At 32.5% G+C, this 20,096-nt stretch overlaps 2 protein-coding genes across 2 annotated transcripts in view; both read left to right on the forward strand.

Annotated features, from left to right (window-relative positions):
- Positions 1-4,080, forward strand: part of LOC133200096 (multiple epidermal growth factor-like domains protein 10) — a 47,261-nt gene extending 43,181 nt beyond the window's left edge. The window contains exons 6-7 of the mRNA XM_061335832.1: positions 3,610-3,747; positions 3,911-4,080. Of these exons, the coding sequence (XP_061191816.1) occupies positions 3,610-3,747; positions 3,911-4,080 (308 nt within the window). The remainder of the gene's footprint in view (positions 1-3,609; positions 3,748-3,910) is intronic.
- A 1,892-nt stretch (positions 4,081-5,972) lies between these two features.
- The window catches only part of LOC133200186 (receptor-type tyrosine-protein phosphatase kappa-like), an 86,398-nt gene continuing 72,274 nt past the window's right edge, over positions 5,973-20,096 (forward strand). The window contains exons 1-10 of the mRNA XM_061335985.1: positions 5,973-6,051; positions 6,225-6,307; positions 6,584-6,759; positions 7,179-7,266; positions 7,377-7,447; positions 7,617-7,653; positions 7,780-7,877; positions 8,216-8,344; positions 12,199-12,347; positions 13,843-13,978. Coding sequence (XP_061191969.1) covers positions 6,601-6,759; positions 7,179-7,266; positions 7,377-7,447; positions 7,617-7,653; positions 7,780-7,877; positions 8,216-8,344; positions 12,199-12,347; positions 13,843-13,978 — 867 coding nt within the window. The 5' untranslated portion in view covers positions 5,973-6,051; positions 6,225-6,307; positions 6,584-6,600. The remainder of the gene's footprint in view (positions 6,052-6,224; positions 6,308-6,583; positions 6,760-7,178; positions 7,267-7,376; positions 7,448-7,616; positions 7,654-7,779; positions 7,878-8,215; positions 8,345-12,198; positions 12,348-13,842; positions 13,979-20,096) is intronic.

Raw genomic sequence — 20,096 nt, forward strand, 5'->3', positions numbered from 1 at the left:
GAAAATGTGAAAAGTTTACAGACGGACGGACGACGGACAACGGGTGATCAGAAAAGCTCACTTGAGCTTTCAGCTCAGGTAAGCTAAAAATGAAATGTGAAGATAACAAACATGACTATGCTCAAAAGTAAATTTAAACAAGAAAAAGAATAAAAATTGTGTGCAGAGTCAACACGTACCTCTGAAAACAGAGGTGGGATCATGTGCCATGGAAGAGTAAGCATCCATTGTCGACGGTTACACCCGCTGTGTTCCCCCTTGTCATGATCCGTAGACAATAGTGTGAAAATAATGGCCTAAAATTGGATAAAAGATGCCAGTCAACTTTCAACCTAACCTTATATTATATATGCAAACAATGTCATTGTCGACCATAGAATTTGCGAAATGTTTTCTTTGAACGACACGTCATAAAAACAAGTAAGCGTAATACACGCTACTGAACAGTAATTGCTACTTTAAATGTGTACCAAGCCAATTTTATGAAAAGCGTCTCTAAAGAGCAAGGCTATATATAAAAAGATTACATAATTATTTTGTACATGAGACAGAAGAATTCCAGCATTAGCAACGCTTTTATACGTATAGAATGTTTTCCAAAGACAGTTTTTCCTGGGATATCTAAACTTTACATTATAAGAGTCACGTGTCAATGACACTCTCAGGGCTTTGGAATGTGTTGCATTAGATTCTTAACAAAGTACTCGTCTGTTTTTTGCTTAATTGAAACTAGTATTTAAAGAAATACATTAAAGAATTACAAAAGAATTAAGCAAGATCTGCAATTAGAAAATCAGTCTTTTCATGAATATTGATGAAGGAAGTGCGTAAAAGTATACTGTATAAACACGCATGTCCGCGGGAAATCATAGACGACGAGGCACGTTGCATTTTGACTTATGGATGAAAGGTTAATATCTGTCATCACATAGTAGATGGTTAATACTGGTTGTTTCAAAAGAGTTATACGTTTGCCATTTATGTCAAAAGTTATTTGTATACCAAACGGCCTATCTCATTTTCTTGAGACCATTTTTGTTTATTAGTCTAAAAGTAGCGACGGTGTCACGTGATGCATTAATTTAAAATGAGGCATTACTTTCCTAGCATGAAAATAAATAATTATAATTTGGCACCCTTATAACGCGTTCGTTTTCAATTGTGTAATTTACAGCATTTTCGTAACTTTAATTGGTAAACATAATAAATAAATTTGCAACTTTATTCTTAACTGACGCAAGTTAGCGTGTATAACATTAAAGACTCGTTTTGATTGACGTGAATTTGCCAGCGAATTCATGATGAGCCGATTAAACATGCACGGTAGAGTAGTTTAACTTTTGCGTATGGAGTTACCCTAACAAAAAAATACTATTGTAAACTATAGTTTACTATAGTTAACTATAGTTAACTACAGTAAATCAAAGAATCAAAGTTATCACTATAGTAAACCAGTTTTCAAAGTGATCACTATAGTGTCATAGTGATCACTATAGTAAACCAAAGTTTTCAAAGTGATCACTATAGTGTCATAGTTATCACTATAGTAAACCAAAGTTTTCAAAGTTATCACTATAGTAAATCAAAGTTTTCACGATAGTAAATCAAAGTTTTCATAGTGATCGCTATAGAAAATCAAAGTGTTCATAGTTATCACTTTAGTAAATCAAAGTGTCAAAGTTATACTATAGTAAATCAAAGTGTCAAAGTTATCACTATAGTAAATCAAAGTTTCCATAGTGTCAAAGTTATCACAATAGTTAACTATAGTTAACTATAGTAAACTATAGTTGACTATAGTATTTTTTTGTTGGGGTAATGTCATTTGATTCGATATGCGAGAGCATGTTCTACGTTCGAACAATTTCTAAAACGAGGCAAGCCATTGACAAATAAGTTGATGATACAAGGATATAAGCAGTCTCGTTTTAAGTCAACATTTCACAAATTCTACATTCGACACAATCATGTACAAAGATATTAACACAATCTATCGTTAAGTCAAATGTTGACTGACGTTTTCATAAAAATTGTTAGGCCATTATTTTCATGCTAAATGGTCTACGGATTTTCCCGTTTACCAAATCATGACTGGTGCACACATGACATCGGTCGACAGGGAATGCTTATTCCTCAATGGACCCTTTTCCACGTCTGTTTTAAGTGGTCCATGTTTGTATTTTTTCAGTGGACTTTTGTGCTTGATTGCTTTTCGTTATCTCCGTGTTCCATACTAGAAACAGAAATTTCTTTGAAATTCTTTCATAACGCTACGCCTCCTTCATTTTTAGTCTGATAAATGATTCGGATTTTTTTATTTAGATGAACGATGTTGCAAAGGCTACCTCAAATAGAAACATGTAATTCTGTTTGTTTGTTGTTTAACGTCCCTCTCGAGAATTTTTCACTTATATGGAGACGCCACACTTGCCGGTGGAGGGCTGCAAATTTATACCTATACTTGGCATCCATGCAGGGGCATTGAGGGATCATTTTCGTGCCAACACCTACTGGCTACTGCGACACGGGACCTCGGTTTATACGGTCTCATCCGAAGGACCGGTCTTCACGCCCCGCAGAGGATTCGAACCCGCGACGTAAGGATCAGCTCCTTACTCTGCGACTCTAGAGTAGACGCTCTAACCACTACGCCACGCGGGCGTGTAATTCTGTAAAAGTCTTTCAAAACGCTACCCTCCTACATCAAGATACATAATTTTTTGTATTCTTATTTTGATCTCGATGAAAGAAGTTCTTATGCTTACAGTAATGGATATATTTTTAATGTCTTTCAAAACAATCTGTTCGTGCATATCCATGTACAGTGTTACCATTTTTACTAAACGAGTACATTCTTGTGAAATTATTTCTGATTTTTTTTAGTGTGGAGCAGAGATATGTTACATCAAAGTACAATTTTGATTTCGATAAACATTGTTTTTCGTGATTACTGAAAATAGAGCACTGGTATTATGTAGAATTATTTCAAAACATTTCTTCTCCTATATTGTTTGCTTGATTTCGATAAAACTTCGTACAGATTTAGAAAACAAATGATACATAACTCCATGAACATAAAACCAGTGTTTTCTTTACCTATTCTAAGAACAAACTAGTAGACGTTGTCTCATCAGTGATTTTTTTTTGTTTTACATAGCTTGTTCTATTGGATCCTATGGATTGAATTGTAAAGAACAATGCAATAACCACTGCCGACACGGAATAAACTATTGTAACCATGAAGATGGAAATTGTGAAAATGGATGTCAAGATGGATTTATCGGACGTAAATGTAATAGGAGTAAGTTCATGGAAACAAATTTGCTGAAATTTATTCTTACGCCCTCTATTTGAGGTTACTTTGAGAAAGGAAATTATCATTTTTGAAATCCTTCCCGGTAAATTGAAGAATATTTTAACTTTAAAAAAATCTTCACACAAGTTTTATATATCAAGTTCTTTTTAGAGATATTTTTTTTAAAGATTTTAATTTCATAAGTGACAATATGATCTGAGGTCATACGTATTTCAAAATACAGTAACATTCTGTATTTTTTCTTTACAAGACTTGATAATTGCCATGTTTATCGTATACTTGTAAATGTTTAGCTTGTGATAAAGGCTGGTATGGAGAAAACTGCTCTCTTCCCTGTAGTAGGAACTGTGTGAAACAGTCATGTCATCACAAACAAGGCAACTGCTTATATGGATGTGAACCTGGGTGGATGGGTTTGAAATGCAACCAAGGTAAGATAGGAACAGTAAGGATGAAAGTGTGTAAATCTCATGATTTTATGTTTAATATTTCTAACTTAGGAACTGAATTCAATTTAAATATGATAATATTTAAGAATTAAAAAAAAAATTTCGTTTATACTCTGTGGTTTAACAAGTTTCCGGTATATTTTAGAATGTTCAGGAGAAACGTATGGTAAAGATTGTCTACGTAGGTGCAGCGGTCATTGCTTTAATCACACGATTTGTAACCCAGTGAATGGATCTTGTGAAAAGGGGTGTGCACCGGGATATTTGGGAGATTTGTGTATCCAGTGTATGTACACTAAATTAAAGTTAAACTGAATATTATTGCAACTTAAAATTATCATGAGAGTGTTTTCAGGGAGGTTTACGTCCATGAACCTTACCTAAAAGAAATGAAATCCTAATATTCATAATATTACTAGATTATACATGTATATTGTTTGTGTTGTGTCTGTCCTATCCTGACGCAAATCTTCCGAAAACTGAAAAAAGCTTACATCTTCATCCTTAACTATGTTTGCCTCTAATTCGATTCTTGACATTTCAAAACTAATTCTTTCCTAGTCTTTCAGCACTTTCTCAATTAAACCACGGAAAATTGGCACTTGAGCAAATTCCAGCGTCTGCAAGTTTGTTTTTTTTTGCGATATTTCTATAAAGGTTCATGCTTACCTTAATACACACATCTTAATGTTATTGAAATCCATTTCTCAATTTTCGAATTACCTTTTAGACAGACATACATAAGTACTTTCCCTTAACACACACACACACTACCTGAAAACATCCTTTCAAACGTTTATTTAACTACCGGTTAGATTTATTGACTTGTGTAAACATTGTGTAAACTTGTGTAAACATTGTTCTCAAAATTAAACATTGTGTAAACTTGTGTAAACATTGTTCTCAAAATTAAACATTGTGTAAACTTGTGTAAACATTGTTCTCAAAATTAAACATTGTGTAAACTTGTGTAAACATTGTTCTCAAAACTAAATCATTAAATAAAAATCTCATAATTAATAATTTGATGTTAAGAAGGGAGGGGGGGGGGTGGTGAAGAAAACGAAAAGTGATGATTCTCAAAATTCTGAACAACAATACATATTTGTAGGAGTAAGCATCCCATGTCGACCGGATATATCCTCTGTTTACCTTATGTGTTGATCAGGTAGATGGAGTAAACCGTAGTCAAATTTAGTATTAAAATATGGCCCAGCAAAAAATACGAAACCTGGAAGTCAAATTACGATCCAGTGATAGGTTTCGTTGCAAAACAAGTTTGTTTTAATTATCAGAGAATTTTTCGAAATGCTGACTTTAAACGAGGTTGTTGAAATCCCTGAAACATCAAAATATTTGTCAGCAGCCTGAATTTTGAAAATTGCTCGTACACAGAGCATTGCTTATCTAATCAGCTGGGAGACATAAACACACTATGCAGGTATATTGGAATACTATTACATAAAAAAAGGGATATTGACGATGGAAAAGTTTAAGTCTTCTTGTTTGTTATACAGTTTAGGTGTTACATGACCATTATCGTCTACAATCTGTAAAACATCCAAATATGAAACAGATGTGACGGATTCTATAGTGTCTTTCATTTCGAGTTCACTGGGATATATCGAATCGATATATGAAGGAAACTATCTGTTGTTAATAGACAAAACGTTGTCGATATACTAGTACTTGTGTCTATATGTCGAATTGAAGGCCAAAAATTGAGTCTTCCTCTCAAATTTTTTGAATAAATTCTGCTTAATACAAATAAAAAATGAGGTTTGTTATAAAGGAGCACAAATATTGCCCATTGGCACTCCAAAAGAATGTTGGAAAACCTGGTCTCCAAATTCTACATAGATATTGTCAATGGGGCACCTTTAGAATGTAAGCCTAAGTACTTGTGTATAGAATCAGAATGATTTTAAAAAATAATTTGTATATGACCAATCACAAAGTATGAAAATTTCCGAGTTCCATTTTTTTTAAGACGATGAAGAAGCAGTTGTCTTTGACACCCCCCCCAACTTTAAGCTTTTTTGAGAATGTTTGTATAAAGTGTTGAAAAATCATATGTTTCGATGTTACCGACTCTGGAAAATATTTGTTATTTTACATTTTCTTAAAGTTCTTTGGAGTATCTTTGTAATCAGACAGGTTTTCTATTTTCTTTTTAAAAGCATCAGTCCAACAGGATGATACAGTAAAACCTGCTGCAGTAGGAGGGGCAGTTGGATCTGTAACTCTTCTATTGATCATAGTAACTGCAGGAATAGTACTTACTCGGTATTTGCTTTTAATACATTTAAAGTAAAAGCATTCTTATGATTGGAGAATAATGAAAAATATCAAGAAATATATATATATATATATATATATATATATATATATATATATATATATATATATATATATATATATATATATATATATATATATATATATATATATATATATAGATGGAAAAGAAGAAAGAAAGATACATCGAATGAAGAGACTAATATAAATGAATTTTCTTCTGTTGATGAGCTTTTAACAAAGGGTATTTAAAAACATTTCTTTTTTTCATTTGGCATCAAAATACTTGTGCATACATAAATTCTCGTAAAATATTTTCTCATAAGACAATGTTTTCTTAATAAATGAAATCGTTGCATTTAATGTTTCAATTCTTTATGAATAAACAATAACTATGAAAAGCTTTTTAGCATACGGGATATAAGTACAATACAATGAAATATACCTTTTCTTATGACAATATATCTTGAGACTTGAATTCATAAATACTGTTGTGATAAATATTTCATTTAACTAGCAGATGAAAACATTCAGGAGATGGAAATGAATGTAGTTGAAAATCCAATAATGAATTCAAAATCAAATGAACAAACAAGAAAAACAAAATTAGAAAAGTCTGTAGCTGTGACAGATTTGTACAGAATAATTCTTGTTTTGTCTGAAAATGAGAACGCCAGAATCAAAGAAGAATACAGGGTAACGTATACTATTTCATAAAAAAAAATATTAGAATAATGTTAGATTTATTTATCTAAAATGCAAAAACAAACAAACAAACAAAAACAAAAATCTGGAGTCTTTTTAGTTTATTTGAATCTATATCATTCTGTAGTAATGCACGTAATGTTTTAAGGAAAAATAAAGTATGTTTTTTTTTCTCGGTACAAGGAAAAAAAAAATCTATTTTTTTAAATGTAAAAATGAAAACAATCCACGACCTTTTAAGGACTTTTCTGGGTGTCTTGACGCAGTAAAAAAAAAAACATACAGTAATATAAGTGCAGAACAATATATTTAATGTGTTGTACAATATCCTTTGAATTGTTGGATATAGGGTGCATTGTGTAGACTGCTTAAAAGAATTAAATTCTATTCTTCAATGAATTCGTATTCAGACAATTCCAAGTGGTGAACTGTATCAGTGTTACGAAGGGAAAAAGCCAGAGAATGCTGCAAAAAATCGCTACACAACAATTTTCCCTTGTATGTGTCAAGACTAGTATATTAAAATATAGACATTTTTGTGAGGATTCTTTCTTCATTTTGCTTTCAAATTTTAAAAAACTTGGAAAATAAAAATTTTTATTGAACAGATGACCATTCTCGGGTTGTTCTCCAAGCAACAGAAAAGCAATCAGACTACATAAATGCTAATTACATTGAGGTCAGTACCCTAGTATTTCTTGAGGTAATTCCTTTTTTGCAGCATTTTACTCGAAAAATCTACATTTTATTACACAATATTGATTTATGTGTTTAAATAAAACATATATAATATTTAATATTTTATGAATTTTATAATTCTGAATTTTTTGGTGTCTATTTAACCACAGGACGCACATAAAAAGAAATCATACATTGCCACTCAAGGTAAGTACCAACATTGCTTTCTTTAGTAATTTAATTAAATTTCAAAGTTCTTGAAGGAAAAAATGATTTTTTTTTACTCCTGTAGTTTAAAATATATATTCATTTTATATACTTTTTTTATACCAGGACCAATATCAAAGACAATTGCTGATTTCTGGAAAATGGTCTGGGGAGAAGATATTAGTGTGATAATCTGTCTTACAAATGTAAAGGATGGAGGAAGGGTAAATGATATTAAGTATACTTTTCTACAGGATTATAAGAAACATGATAACTTTTCATGTCAGGTTTTTTTAAGTTCTTTCAGAAAAAAATTAAATGATATGATAAAAAAAATATTTGGATAAGTTACACTTTAATCGCTGAATATTGAACCTTTTTACCTTTAAGAGATAAATGCAATGTAAGCTTATAGCTAATTTTAAGTTTTAATTGATAAGATGACTACTGGGACGCGAGCAAAAGTTTTAATCTAATATAAAAAAAAATATTGAATACTTTCAATGAAAAAAAATGTTGATATTGGTGTCAATTTCCTGCTTTTCTCAAATCTTTGTGGAAGACCAAATGTGTTCAATACTGGCCGACTTCTCATAACAAAACCAAGAATGGAGAAATAAGTGTACGGAACCAAGAGGAGAAAACATTTGCTGACTATGTCGTCAGGCATTTCCGCCTACAGAATAGCTCGGTGAGAACTTAAGTCTGCATTCAAAAACAAAAAAAATGCACTTGAAGTTTTATATAGAAACAACACTATATTGTTTACTAGTATGCGGTTTATTAGATTTTAATTCACTTGCCATTAATGTAACAAACTTTATCCATGGTATTCAAGTAAAAAAGACTACAGAATCAAGACCCTTAGGTAAAAATAAGTAAACAAAGAAGAAGAACAGCAATATTCTCAACTGCTTTTTTACGTATAGCAAAAATTTTACGCATGGCTATGATGAAATTGTACTGTGTAAAATGTACTTAAGGCATTTTTTCTGGAAATCTAAAACGAATGTTTTTTCCTGCACCAATTTAATGCTTCTTCTCTCTTACACACCATGAAATGGAATTTCTTCTGATTAGTTTTCTACTATAGGGTGTTTCATAATATTTGTCCCAATTATAAATGCCTTTAAAATCTTTAATTTTAATCATATTTTAAAAAATAAAACATTATTCTAAAGAAAAAAGGAAAAAAAAAATTACATCTCTAAAAACTCAAGATTTTTTGATGATATGGTGTCATACATGAAGTAACAAAAAACACACAAAGTTCTATGCCTCCATCTAAAGAACAAAGAATTGAAGTGGTGTAGCTGCATTATGAATGTCATTCTCCAATATTTATTATCGGGATAATGCAAAGAATTATCCAAATCAGAACGAATAATCAAAATGTATTTAGTCTCTTGTCGAAACAAATTGAGAAGACAGCAAGAAACTATAAAGGACTTGTTTTGCAATGATCAGTATTTATGGGGGGGGGGGGGTGTATCAGAAAGAGGACTTTATATAGAATGCACAATGTAAAACAGACTTTTTTGAAGAAGGATAAATCAAAGGCATTATGAAAGAAAATCATTAGTGCATATACCAGAAAAAAGTCTGAATTTTATAAAACCTTCTAAACCATAAGTTTGTAATAGAGACAAATAATATGAAATCCCCTGTACAATCCCCTGTATAATTATTGTTAATGACGAAACTGATAAGAAATATTTTAATTTACTCTTTTTTATTTTTAGATTATAAAACATACATTAGTAGTTTTGGTTTTTTTTCGTCATTTGAAAAATAATTATATTAATTTTTCAATGTTATTTTATCCCCAAAATGACTGAAAAAGGCTGCTTTTGAAATAAGGTTAAAAAGAACTGGTGTGCCTTTTAAAATTGCGCAGAGATGCATGTATCTTCAATGATGGGGTTTCGATCTGTGTAAAAATGTTTTATTGTCTTCTTAGGCAAAAGTCTCAAGCAAGACTTGAATTATATGAAAAAATAGAAAAAATGTATTAAAATTGGTTATCTAAAAAGAAATGTTTAGAAAAAAAGACATTCTTTCCAAAAATGCGTTTTTATGCAAAAAAGGTCAAATTTCTATGATTTAGATTATAACTGTGTAAACAATTATGTGAAAACAGATATGACTATAAAATGACTTTCAAATAAATGCGATTATTAGATTTAATAATGTGTTTTCCCAATTTGGATTTTTCTCAGATATTCTAAAATTAAACATTAACTTGCTATGAAAATTGACATTCAGAAATCTACAACAAGGGTGCATTGCATCATCTTTATAGTGCATGTGACTATTTCTTTTTCACTAACAAAAAAACTTATTTATGTAAAGGACGCTGTCTATACTAAACGAAAATATTTTTGGACATGAAATATGGAGATAACGAACAGTATTCAAGCTGAAAATCCATTTAGACAATACAAATCGGGCCCAGAGCAAACACAGACCTCCAAAAACGTCAAATGTGAGATCAGGTCCCATGGAGGAGTGAGCATCTCCTACCGACCGGTCACGCCCGCCGTGTGCTCCTTGTCATGATCGGGAAAAAAAGGAAAAATCCGTCGACAATTCAGTGTGTAAATAATGGCCTTACAATTAGTATGAAAAATGTCAGTCAGCATTTGACTTAATGAAAGGTAACATTTGCTGACAAGGTGATTGCGTCGACCATAAAACTTGCAGAATGATGACTTCAAACGAAACTGTCGATATTTTTGTTTCATCAACTTGTTTGTCAATAGCTGTCAATAATTGTTCATACGTCGATCATGCTCTTGCGTATCGAATCAACTGGGAGACAAAAAAAAGCCATATGCAGGTGATAAGGGTATATTGCTGCATAAGTAAAGGAAGTTGACGAATGTAAAATTATAGTCATCACGTTTATCATAAAGCTTTGTTGTTAGGATAGCATTAAAGTCTTTTTCTGGGAAAATCTCCAAATATGAAACAGATGTGTCAGACTCTGTGGTATCTTTTATTTTCAAGCTCACTGGGATATATCGTGTCAATATATGAAGTAACTATTGTTAATTGATAATACGTCCTCGATATATCTAAATGTCGAGTTGAAGGCCACAGCAAGTGTTCTCTTCTTCTCATGTAGAAATTTTTGAATAAATTCTGCTTCATATAAATACAAAAATAAGTCTGATGATAAGGGGCGCAATTGGCACCCATGAAAATTCCAATTTTTTTTGCAAATGACCATTGACAAAGTAAGTATATTTACGAGTTCCATTTTTTATTGAAAAACAGCTGTCTACGATGTCGAAATGCCAAGACTTTAATTTATTTCTGGGGAACGGTTGTATAAAGTGTTGAGAATTTACTTACCTTGTCATTGGTCATTTGCAAAATTATTTTGCTAAAAAACACTCTGATTGTACACACAAGTACCCTGAAGTTAATGCTAAAAAGATGATTGAGTTTCTGATTGACAATATCTATGTGGTTTGGTATATGGAGACCAGGTCTTCCAACAATCTATTGGAATTTTTGGATATTTTAATAGAAAAAGACGTTAATGGTAATATAACAACCAAGCTATTATCAACGTGATGACTTTAACTTTTCAGTCGTCAACTTCCCTTACTTATTCAGCAATATACCTTCATCACCTGTATACGGGGTTTATATATCTCAGTTGATTCGATATGCAAGAGCATGCTCTACGTATGAACAATTTCTAAAACAAGGTAAGTTATTGACAAACAAGTTGATCAACAGTCTCGTTTAAAGTCGTCATTCCGTAAGTTCTATGGTCGATATAAGGACCTTATCAGCAAATACAATTTATCATTAAATCAAATGCTGACTGATGTTTTTCATACTAATTGTTAGGCCTTATTTACACACTGAATTGACGACGGATTTTTTTGTTATTTCCCGATCATGACAAGGGGCACACGGCGGGTGTGACCGGTCGGCAGGGGATGCTCACTCCTACCTGATCCCACCTCTGATGTTTTAGAGGTTCGTGTTTGCTCTGCTCCAAAATGTGTATTGTGTAATGGACTTTAGAGCTTGAATACTGTTAGTTATCTCCATATATTTCATCGTTAAAGTAAAATTATCAATATGTAATACTTTCATTATCTTTGTGCTCTTTGTTTTAAATATAGCTATATATTGTTTATCTGAAGCTTAATTTGCCACAGCAAGGTTGATTTGTACCCCCAACTTAAAGTGGACTGCTAATGTATACGATGACAATGGCTTTTTCCCATAAACATGTTTATGCGATTTAGTAATATAATATTTCAGGTTTGAAAAAGTTCCCTTAGATGTTAACCGACTATGGCTCTTCCTTAACATGCTTTCTTACATACTTAAAAATACAAATGTATCTTGAATTTTAAAGACTGCACTCGTGCAATGACCAGATACATAGAATTTTTATAGCAATGTAACAAGGATGGAATATATACATGTATAAACATATTTATAAAAAGATGAATTCTGTGTCTAATATTTTTGTCACAGTTATGAATATATGGTATATGTACAGTGTTTGTTTATCAGGACAAGACAGAGCGTGACGTGTTTATGTTCCACTACACACAATGGTCAGACCATGATGTCCCAGAACCACTGAGTTTGGTTATATTTCACCGTCACGTGATGAAAATTTCAAATGGACACCCTGGCAAATACACTCTTGTTCATTGCAGGTGCATAGAAAAGTTTATAATATAAAGTTATTACAAGTATTAGCTTTCCTAAAAAGCTTGTCTGACTTGAGCAAATTTATTTTTACGTGAAGAATCAAGAAATGTTAAATACAGTGTAATCAACATGAGTCTTAGTCATGAAATGAATTCTTTTGCTAAGAAACAAGAAAATTTCAATTCAGTGGCATCAACATAAAATAAAACTTGTCATGAATTTATTCTGTGTACATTATATTACTTGTAATTTCTTTTTTCTTAGATGTAGGACCCCCCCCCCCCCCAATAATTTTGTCGATTTATATACATGTACATAGCTATCTTATGATTGTGTCAGCTAAATCATGTAAATATTAACTTCTGATAACTTTTGTATGCTCTATAAGGAATTTTTCCTTGATAGTGTCCACCCTAAACTGCAAATTTCTGAAATTTCTTCCAACAGGTCTGTTCATTGGATACAAAGATAAAACCAGTCTTTTTGAAAGAAAAAGTTGCAACATATAAAAATCAATTGATGAACAATTTTGATAGTTAAGAAATGTCTTATTTAAAGAAATGAACGTAGCTAACATCTTTGCATTTAAGGACAAATGATACAAACAAAAAATGGATGTCTGGATAGGTGTATATTTTTGGACCTATTTTGATCGCAAATGATGCAAATAATAAATTTCTAAATTATTAAGAAATTGTAAACTTTCTATGGTGTTCAAAATTCTACCTGTCTTCAACCATCCTTATTAATCTATACAATTTTTGTCACTTTAAATCTTATTAATGTGAAATTTCGAATGAAAAATTAAAAACTATGCGGTTAAATTTATTCATTTTACTTATATAAACATGGCTTTAGTTGTTATTTTCAAGATATTCAATAAAAGTTTGTTTGTATCATCTGTCCTTAAGCAAAAGAATATTCAACATCTATCCTTCACTTTGATAATTTTTGAACTATGTCATAGTTACATTATAGATATTAACTGGTTATTGGTAAATACACTCACAATTTTTAATTCACGAGGGGCGGAAATCAAACATCTGCAAGTTATGAATATGTGTAGATTTATAAAAATTCTAAAGGTAGAGAGTCTTAGTATGTATTGAAAATAAACATCCATTAGTTAATCTGATAAAGATAATCGACAAGTGTTGACCTGATCAGCTTCATTCCTGCTGTTTTGCTGGACATAAATGATATGCATTCGAGAATGGCCAAATGTTATGTAACCTGTAATGTATAATGTGATAATAAATAGCTCCAATACTCTGGCTTGTTTGGGTGTTTAGAATGATTGTTTTCTGTACTCCCCATGCTCTCCAACTGAGTATGAAGTTTCCAAGATCAAGTTATCACAAGAATTCTATTGAACGACTTGACCAACAAGCCTTGGCTAAATCTAATACTGTCTGACGCCATGACGTCAGACAAAAACAGTGTATTTTGTACATCGTCACGTATTTGTTGATAATAATAAAATTTATTTGACATATAAAGTGCAGGGATTGGTAGAACGGGAACCTACATAGCACTGGACGCCCTCTATAAAGAAGGGGAGATAACTGGGAAAGTCAACGTACCAAAGTATGTAGAAGCAATGAGGAAAGATAGGATGAACATGATCCAAGGCTTAGTAAGTGTGCATTTTAAAAAAAAAACTATTTTAAAGACTTCTATGTTTTGTGAGTGTTTCATATGTAAAGTTCACTATAATAAATCCCTGCTAGAGATTTAAAGAAATATGAACATGTATTTTTTTCCGAACATACACATGAAAATTGTATAATTTTAGAGCAACGTATACGATTAAATTAGACAACCTACCAAAATGATTATTTCTGAAATCACTCGAATGTCAATCACAATAGTTTTTTTTTTTTTAATTATTCTTTCTAGGTCAAACATCAGTGATAAATATGTTAATATTTATAATAATGTTAACATTTTTAGTGCCAAACTGACTTCTTTACAACATAATTTTTAATATGCATGTCTGTACATAGCTGCAGATCTGTAGCTCGCTTGGGATGGACGACCATTCCAATTTTTTTTTCAGACCAGCGAGTAACAGATCTGCAGCTAGTCTAAACACACCCATTCAAAGGCTGTTCAAAGCTCTTGGAAAACATAAGAGATTTTTTTCTTCATTCTGGCTTTTTTGTGTTTTTATTTTTTTTTCTCATTCTTTCAAAAATGTTGATGATGGTGTTTACTTATCCTCCTTTTGTGCTGCACTCTATTTTCTTACTTCTATTAATCTTAAAATCGTGCACTTTTAGACCCTGTGTTAGTTTTAGCTTTGATGATATGAGTTTATATTGAATTAAGTCGGAAGAATGCATAAAAACTCCCGTAAGAACAGAAAAGAGGAACACATTACACGATTTTCAAATCATATTTACTGTTCATGTTTTAGGATCAGTACAAAGTTGTATATATGGCATTGCTTGAATCATTCAGAGGAAAATCGAGGTCTATCTCAACAGAAGCATTTCTACAGGAGTTCCAGGAACACTCTTGTTATATCAACCTCGGAGAGGTGGCCAATAAATCCCCCATGTCTGCAGAATATGAGGTGATAAATTAAACATAAACATAAACATTAGATAATATCTCTTTCTTTCTCCATTTACTTCATACATCATTATTTTAACAGTATATATGTAAAAAAAAATTGCTTGTGCTATTCGTATGATATTTAAGAACAATATCTATGTCAACATTTTTTATAATGAGAGTACTTCTTTGGTTATTTTACAGGAATTGGTGTCCGTAAGGAAAAAATACACACCCGAAGATTACAAATCAGGGAGAACATTTGTATCAGCCAATTATTCTCCCACTGTTTTGCCTGGTAAATTAACTTTAAACGTTTACACAAACAATTTGGAATTCATGTCTCCATAAAACCCACAGAAGTCACTTTACATATAATAAATTTAAAATAATGCTTTTGCCTCGCCAAGCTACATTTCCTATATAATGAACATTCCTTTCATTGACTATGAGTAGGACTAGAATATCTAGACAAAGAAAAACTGCCTTATAAGTGTGAAGTTTGATATACCATATGTACTTGAGTCGTAAACAATCAGGAATGCAGTTAGAGGGGGCACAAAAAGTAGGCAGGGGGTCTAGGCGCCGCCTTGAGGCCCCCAGTGGGTCCAGCTCCTGGATTCTAGAGATTTTGTAGGGTAAAAATGAGGTCTACCAAGTAGACATTTTTACATTTTCTCGATGAAACTATGATTTACGCTAACTTTGACAATTCTAGGGGGAGCACGCCGAGTGCGCGCCCCCTTAAATCCGCCACTGACAACAGAAAAAGGAATATGATATAGTGATAATTATATTATATTATTGTAAATCCTTTGAAAAAAAAAAAACTAAACACACATGTATTACAAATTACAAAAAAGAAAGAAAGAAGAAAGAAATTCATTATCCTTCAAGTTCACAGACCAAATTGAATGCAAAGGAACTGTCATTACTTGGACCAAAATATATAATTTCGCCCAAGTGCTATTTTGGAGGAAGTTTGGAGGAATGTTTAGTGTATTTACCCCCTTAGACGAATTTGCATCAAAGAGTTTAAATTAATACATAATTTATTCTACAAGCACGAAACACAAAAGTTCTTCAAACTGGTAATTAATTTTTCAGTTGAAAGATATATGTGTCTGCTGTCCAATACAGAAGGAAAGAACGTCTATTACAACGCAGTTTCTGTACAGGTTTGTACATGTAATCGACAAAGCATTGGCATATCACGTTTTGTTAGGTATATAATGATAATGTATGTGTAAAGTGAAAATTGAGGGGGGGGGGAGGCGCAAAACCCGGAGCTACATGAAGGATTTTGGTGTTTTTTGTGAAGTAAGAATTATTATTTCCTAAAACAAAAATGAAAAAAAAAGTTTATACTTGAGATAAAATTTGATCTCATGTGCTAGTTTTTTGCTGTCATTTTATTTTAGTACCCATATGGGCTTAAGGTGAGTCAATGCTCAAATTTTACAAATAGTTAATTATCTTTATATATTGTATTTTAGTCTTTTACAAAGAGTGACCATTTCATCAGTGCCCAGTACCCTCTCCCAGATTATACGGAAGATTTTCTGAGACTTGTAAAGGGATATTATACACCAACCATTGTATCACTCTCTCCATTGGTGGAAATTGAATCGGTACAATAGAGGACATGTTAAATTACGTATTAAAACTGATACTAAATCCATACTCATCAACATAATAAACAAGACATTATTTCAAAACAAAAACTTAAGGCATCAGTATCAAGTAGATGTGTGATGTTGGTTAAAATTGATACAAACATATAATGTACATAATTCTCAACAAATGATAGAAATACAATTGCAAAATATAATCTGATATACATGCACCTTGCAGATCAGTTTTATGGGAGTTTTTTTTTTTTTGGGGGGGGGGTTAGTTTTTTCTTCCTTTTTTTAGCTCACCTGAGCCAAAGGCTCAAGTGAGCTTTTCTGATTACATTTTGTCTGTAGTCCGTCTTTCCGTCTAGCTGTCTGTCTGTCTGTCCGTCCGTCCGTCTGTAAACTTTTCACATTTTCGACTTCTTCTCAAGAACCACTGGGCCAATTTCAACCAAACTTGCCACAAAGTATCCTTGGGTGAGGGGGATTCAAATTTGTTCAAATGAAGGGCCACGCCCTCTTTCAAGGGGAGATAATAAAGAATAAGAAAAAATTAATAGCATCTTTTAAAAATCTTCTTCTCAAGAACCACAAAGCCAGGGGAGATGAAACTCATGTGGAAGCATCCTCAGGTAGTGTAGATTCAAGTTTGTTCAAATCATGACCCCCGGGGGTAGGGTGGGGCCACAGTGGAGGATCAAAGTTTTACATAGAAATTTATAGGAAAAATCTTTAAAAATCTTCTTCTCAGGAACAGCAAAACCCTGATTGATCATATTTATGTGGAAGTAACCTCAGATAGTGTAGATTCAAGTTTGTTCAAATCATGACCCCCTGGGGTAGGGTGGGGCCACACAGGAGGATCAAAGTCTGAAATAGAAATATATAGGAAGATATCTTCTGATGAAGAACTGCAAAGCCATGATTAGTCATTTTGATATGAAAGCATCCTCAGGTAGTGTAGATTCAAGTTTGTTAAAATGATGACCCCAGGGGATAGGGATGGGCCATAATGGGGGATCGAAAATTTTACATAGGAGCATATAGGAAAGTATCTTCTTCTCAAGAACTGAAAATCATGTTTAGTGATTTTGATATGGAAGCATCCTCAGATAGTGTAAATTCAATTTTGTTCAAATGATGACCCCCGAGGGTAGGTTGGGGCCCAATAGGGGGATCGAAAGTTTTACATAGGAACATATAGAAAAATATTTCTTCTCAAGAACAGAAAAGCTATGTTTAGTCATATTGATATGGAAGCATCCTCAGGTAGTGTAGATTCAAGTTTGTTCAAATGATGACCCCTGGGATAGGGAGGAGCCACAATGGGGGATCAAATTTTTACAAAGGAAAATATGGGAATTTTTTAAAAAAATCTTCTCAAGTACAACAAAGTCATTTGTTATATTGACATGGAAGCATCATCAGGTAGTTTAAAATTCAAGCCCCCCCCCCCCGTAATCTTTTCAATACTGAACTGATTTGTGCTTTTGCCTTGCCAATGTGCTCAGATGAGCGATGTGGCCCATGGGCCTCTTGTCTACTTTTGGATTCTAATGTGTAGTTCTCCAAATTCTTTTTGAAATCAAACAAAAATATATGGTATTGAGAGACCATCTCAAAAAATACTTATAATTATTATGTGTATGTTTGATAAATTCTGTATAAAAAATTAATTAGAAAAATTATAATAAAGTATCTCGTTATAATTTTTCATGCAATGTGACAGAAATTTGTAGAGGTAAACATTGCTTGGACGTACGATTGCGGATTAAAATTAAATGAAGTGTACACCTTGCATTTCTGTTTTAATGTTTTTTGTAGTCTTCCCTTTGGTTTCCAGCTGAAAATGAAAAGAAACAAGTTGGAACATTCACTGTAAAAGTGACGGACTATACACAGTCAGAAACAGTCAACAGGACACACATTGTATTGCAACAGAAGGTTATTTATTATCTGCTCATAGTACTATAAAACTATTTTAGGGGGGAAAAATAAAGTATAGACACCTTTAATTTTCTATCCGATTGTAGGATTTAAGCAGTATGAGTGTGTCTGTACTGGAATGTAAAAGATGGAAAGGAGATAATGAAACATTAAACCGCAGAGCTCTAATTGACTTGATCAAAGAAGCAAAAATTGAAGAAAAAACTCACCCGGATGGAAGGATCCTCATTTTGTCAAGGTTTTTATACCTCACTGTTTTTTTTTAATTTCGGTTTCATTTTGTCAGGATTGCACAATCCAACAAGTTTTATTTTTTTTTCCTTATTATACAGTGACGGAGCCAAACGATGTGGGCCATTCTGTGTGGTATTTAACGCTCTAGAACAAATGACATTGGACAGTGAAGTGGACATATTTACCATCGCAAGACAACTCCAAATTAGACGACCAGAGTTCATATCAAGTTTGGTAAGATACCGGTTCAAGTTAGCATTGTAACAATTTCATAACGAACTTATTTTAGCGGTATTCATAATTTAGTGCTTTTCGAGGCGTATGGTATCGGTAATTTACCTTTATGATATTGTTCTTGCTCCAAATGCTCTAATCTATGATTATGCTAATCAGTCGATGAGAACAATTGTACTAATTATGATGTTTAATGTATACTAGTAAACGTTTACAGTTTATATAATCACATTCTTGCATTATTTTTATTCATCACATGAAGTTAATGATTTTTGAAATTCAGGAAGAGTACCAGTTATGTTACGACACGGTTGCTGATTATCTACAGACTGACATGGTGTACGCCAACTGCTAGATACTTATTCCTACAGGTTGTGATACACAGGGAATGATGCCTCCCAGATATAGGGTCGAAACCTCAGACAGTGGATATGTTCCCTTTCCAATTCCAAAACATTGTTCTATTTATTTATTTTTGTTCTTAGCACTAGTTTTTGTGGCTTGATAAAATGAACAATTGTCCTAGATAAATCTGATATTGCTTCTAGTATAAGAAATGGCCATGAATGCTAATTTTGTTAACTCACTTGAGCTTCAAGTTTAATTTCTTGTAAGTTTTGTTTAGCGTATGTTTGTCGTGTTTTAGCTGTTCATTTTCCTTTCTTTTCAAGTGTCACTCTGGACAAATTTAATAACACTGCCACAGGACATTTTTTTAATTGAATGAATTCATTTTTTTTTCATAACAGAGACATACTTTTTCAAGTGAGAGATAACTTACGTACAGTATATAAAGAAGATTATGGCATTCAAAAAAGAAATGCTGTACCAAACAAGAAAACAAACTTTAGTGAAAACATTCTTATAAATTCATATTTTTTATACCTTGGCCCCCGGGGCAGAGATGGGGCAACAGGAGAGGGTAAAGTTTCATGCAAAATGGGAGGGTGCTTTCTTCTCAAGCACAAAAACTTAACTTTAGTGTAATTAATATATAAGCTCGTGTCATATCCCCATGGCAAAATACTAGATTCAAGCTTATTCTAATATTTATCATGGAACCCCCTCCCCCCCGGGCCCCACCCATGGAACCACAACAGGGGATCAAAGTTAACATGTTAATCTATAGGAAAATTCTTTGAAAATTTTCTCTTCAATGGC

Source organism: Saccostrea echinata, unplaced genomic scaffold, assembly GCF_033153115.1.
Source record: "Saccostrea echinata isolate AGI-Se365-2 ecotype Australia unplaced genomic scaffold, CSIRO_AGI_Sech_v1 ptg000037l, whole genome shotgun sequence".
Lineage (NCBI taxonomy): Eukaryota > Metazoa > Mollusca > Bivalvia > Ostreida > Ostreidae > Saccostrea > Saccostrea echinata.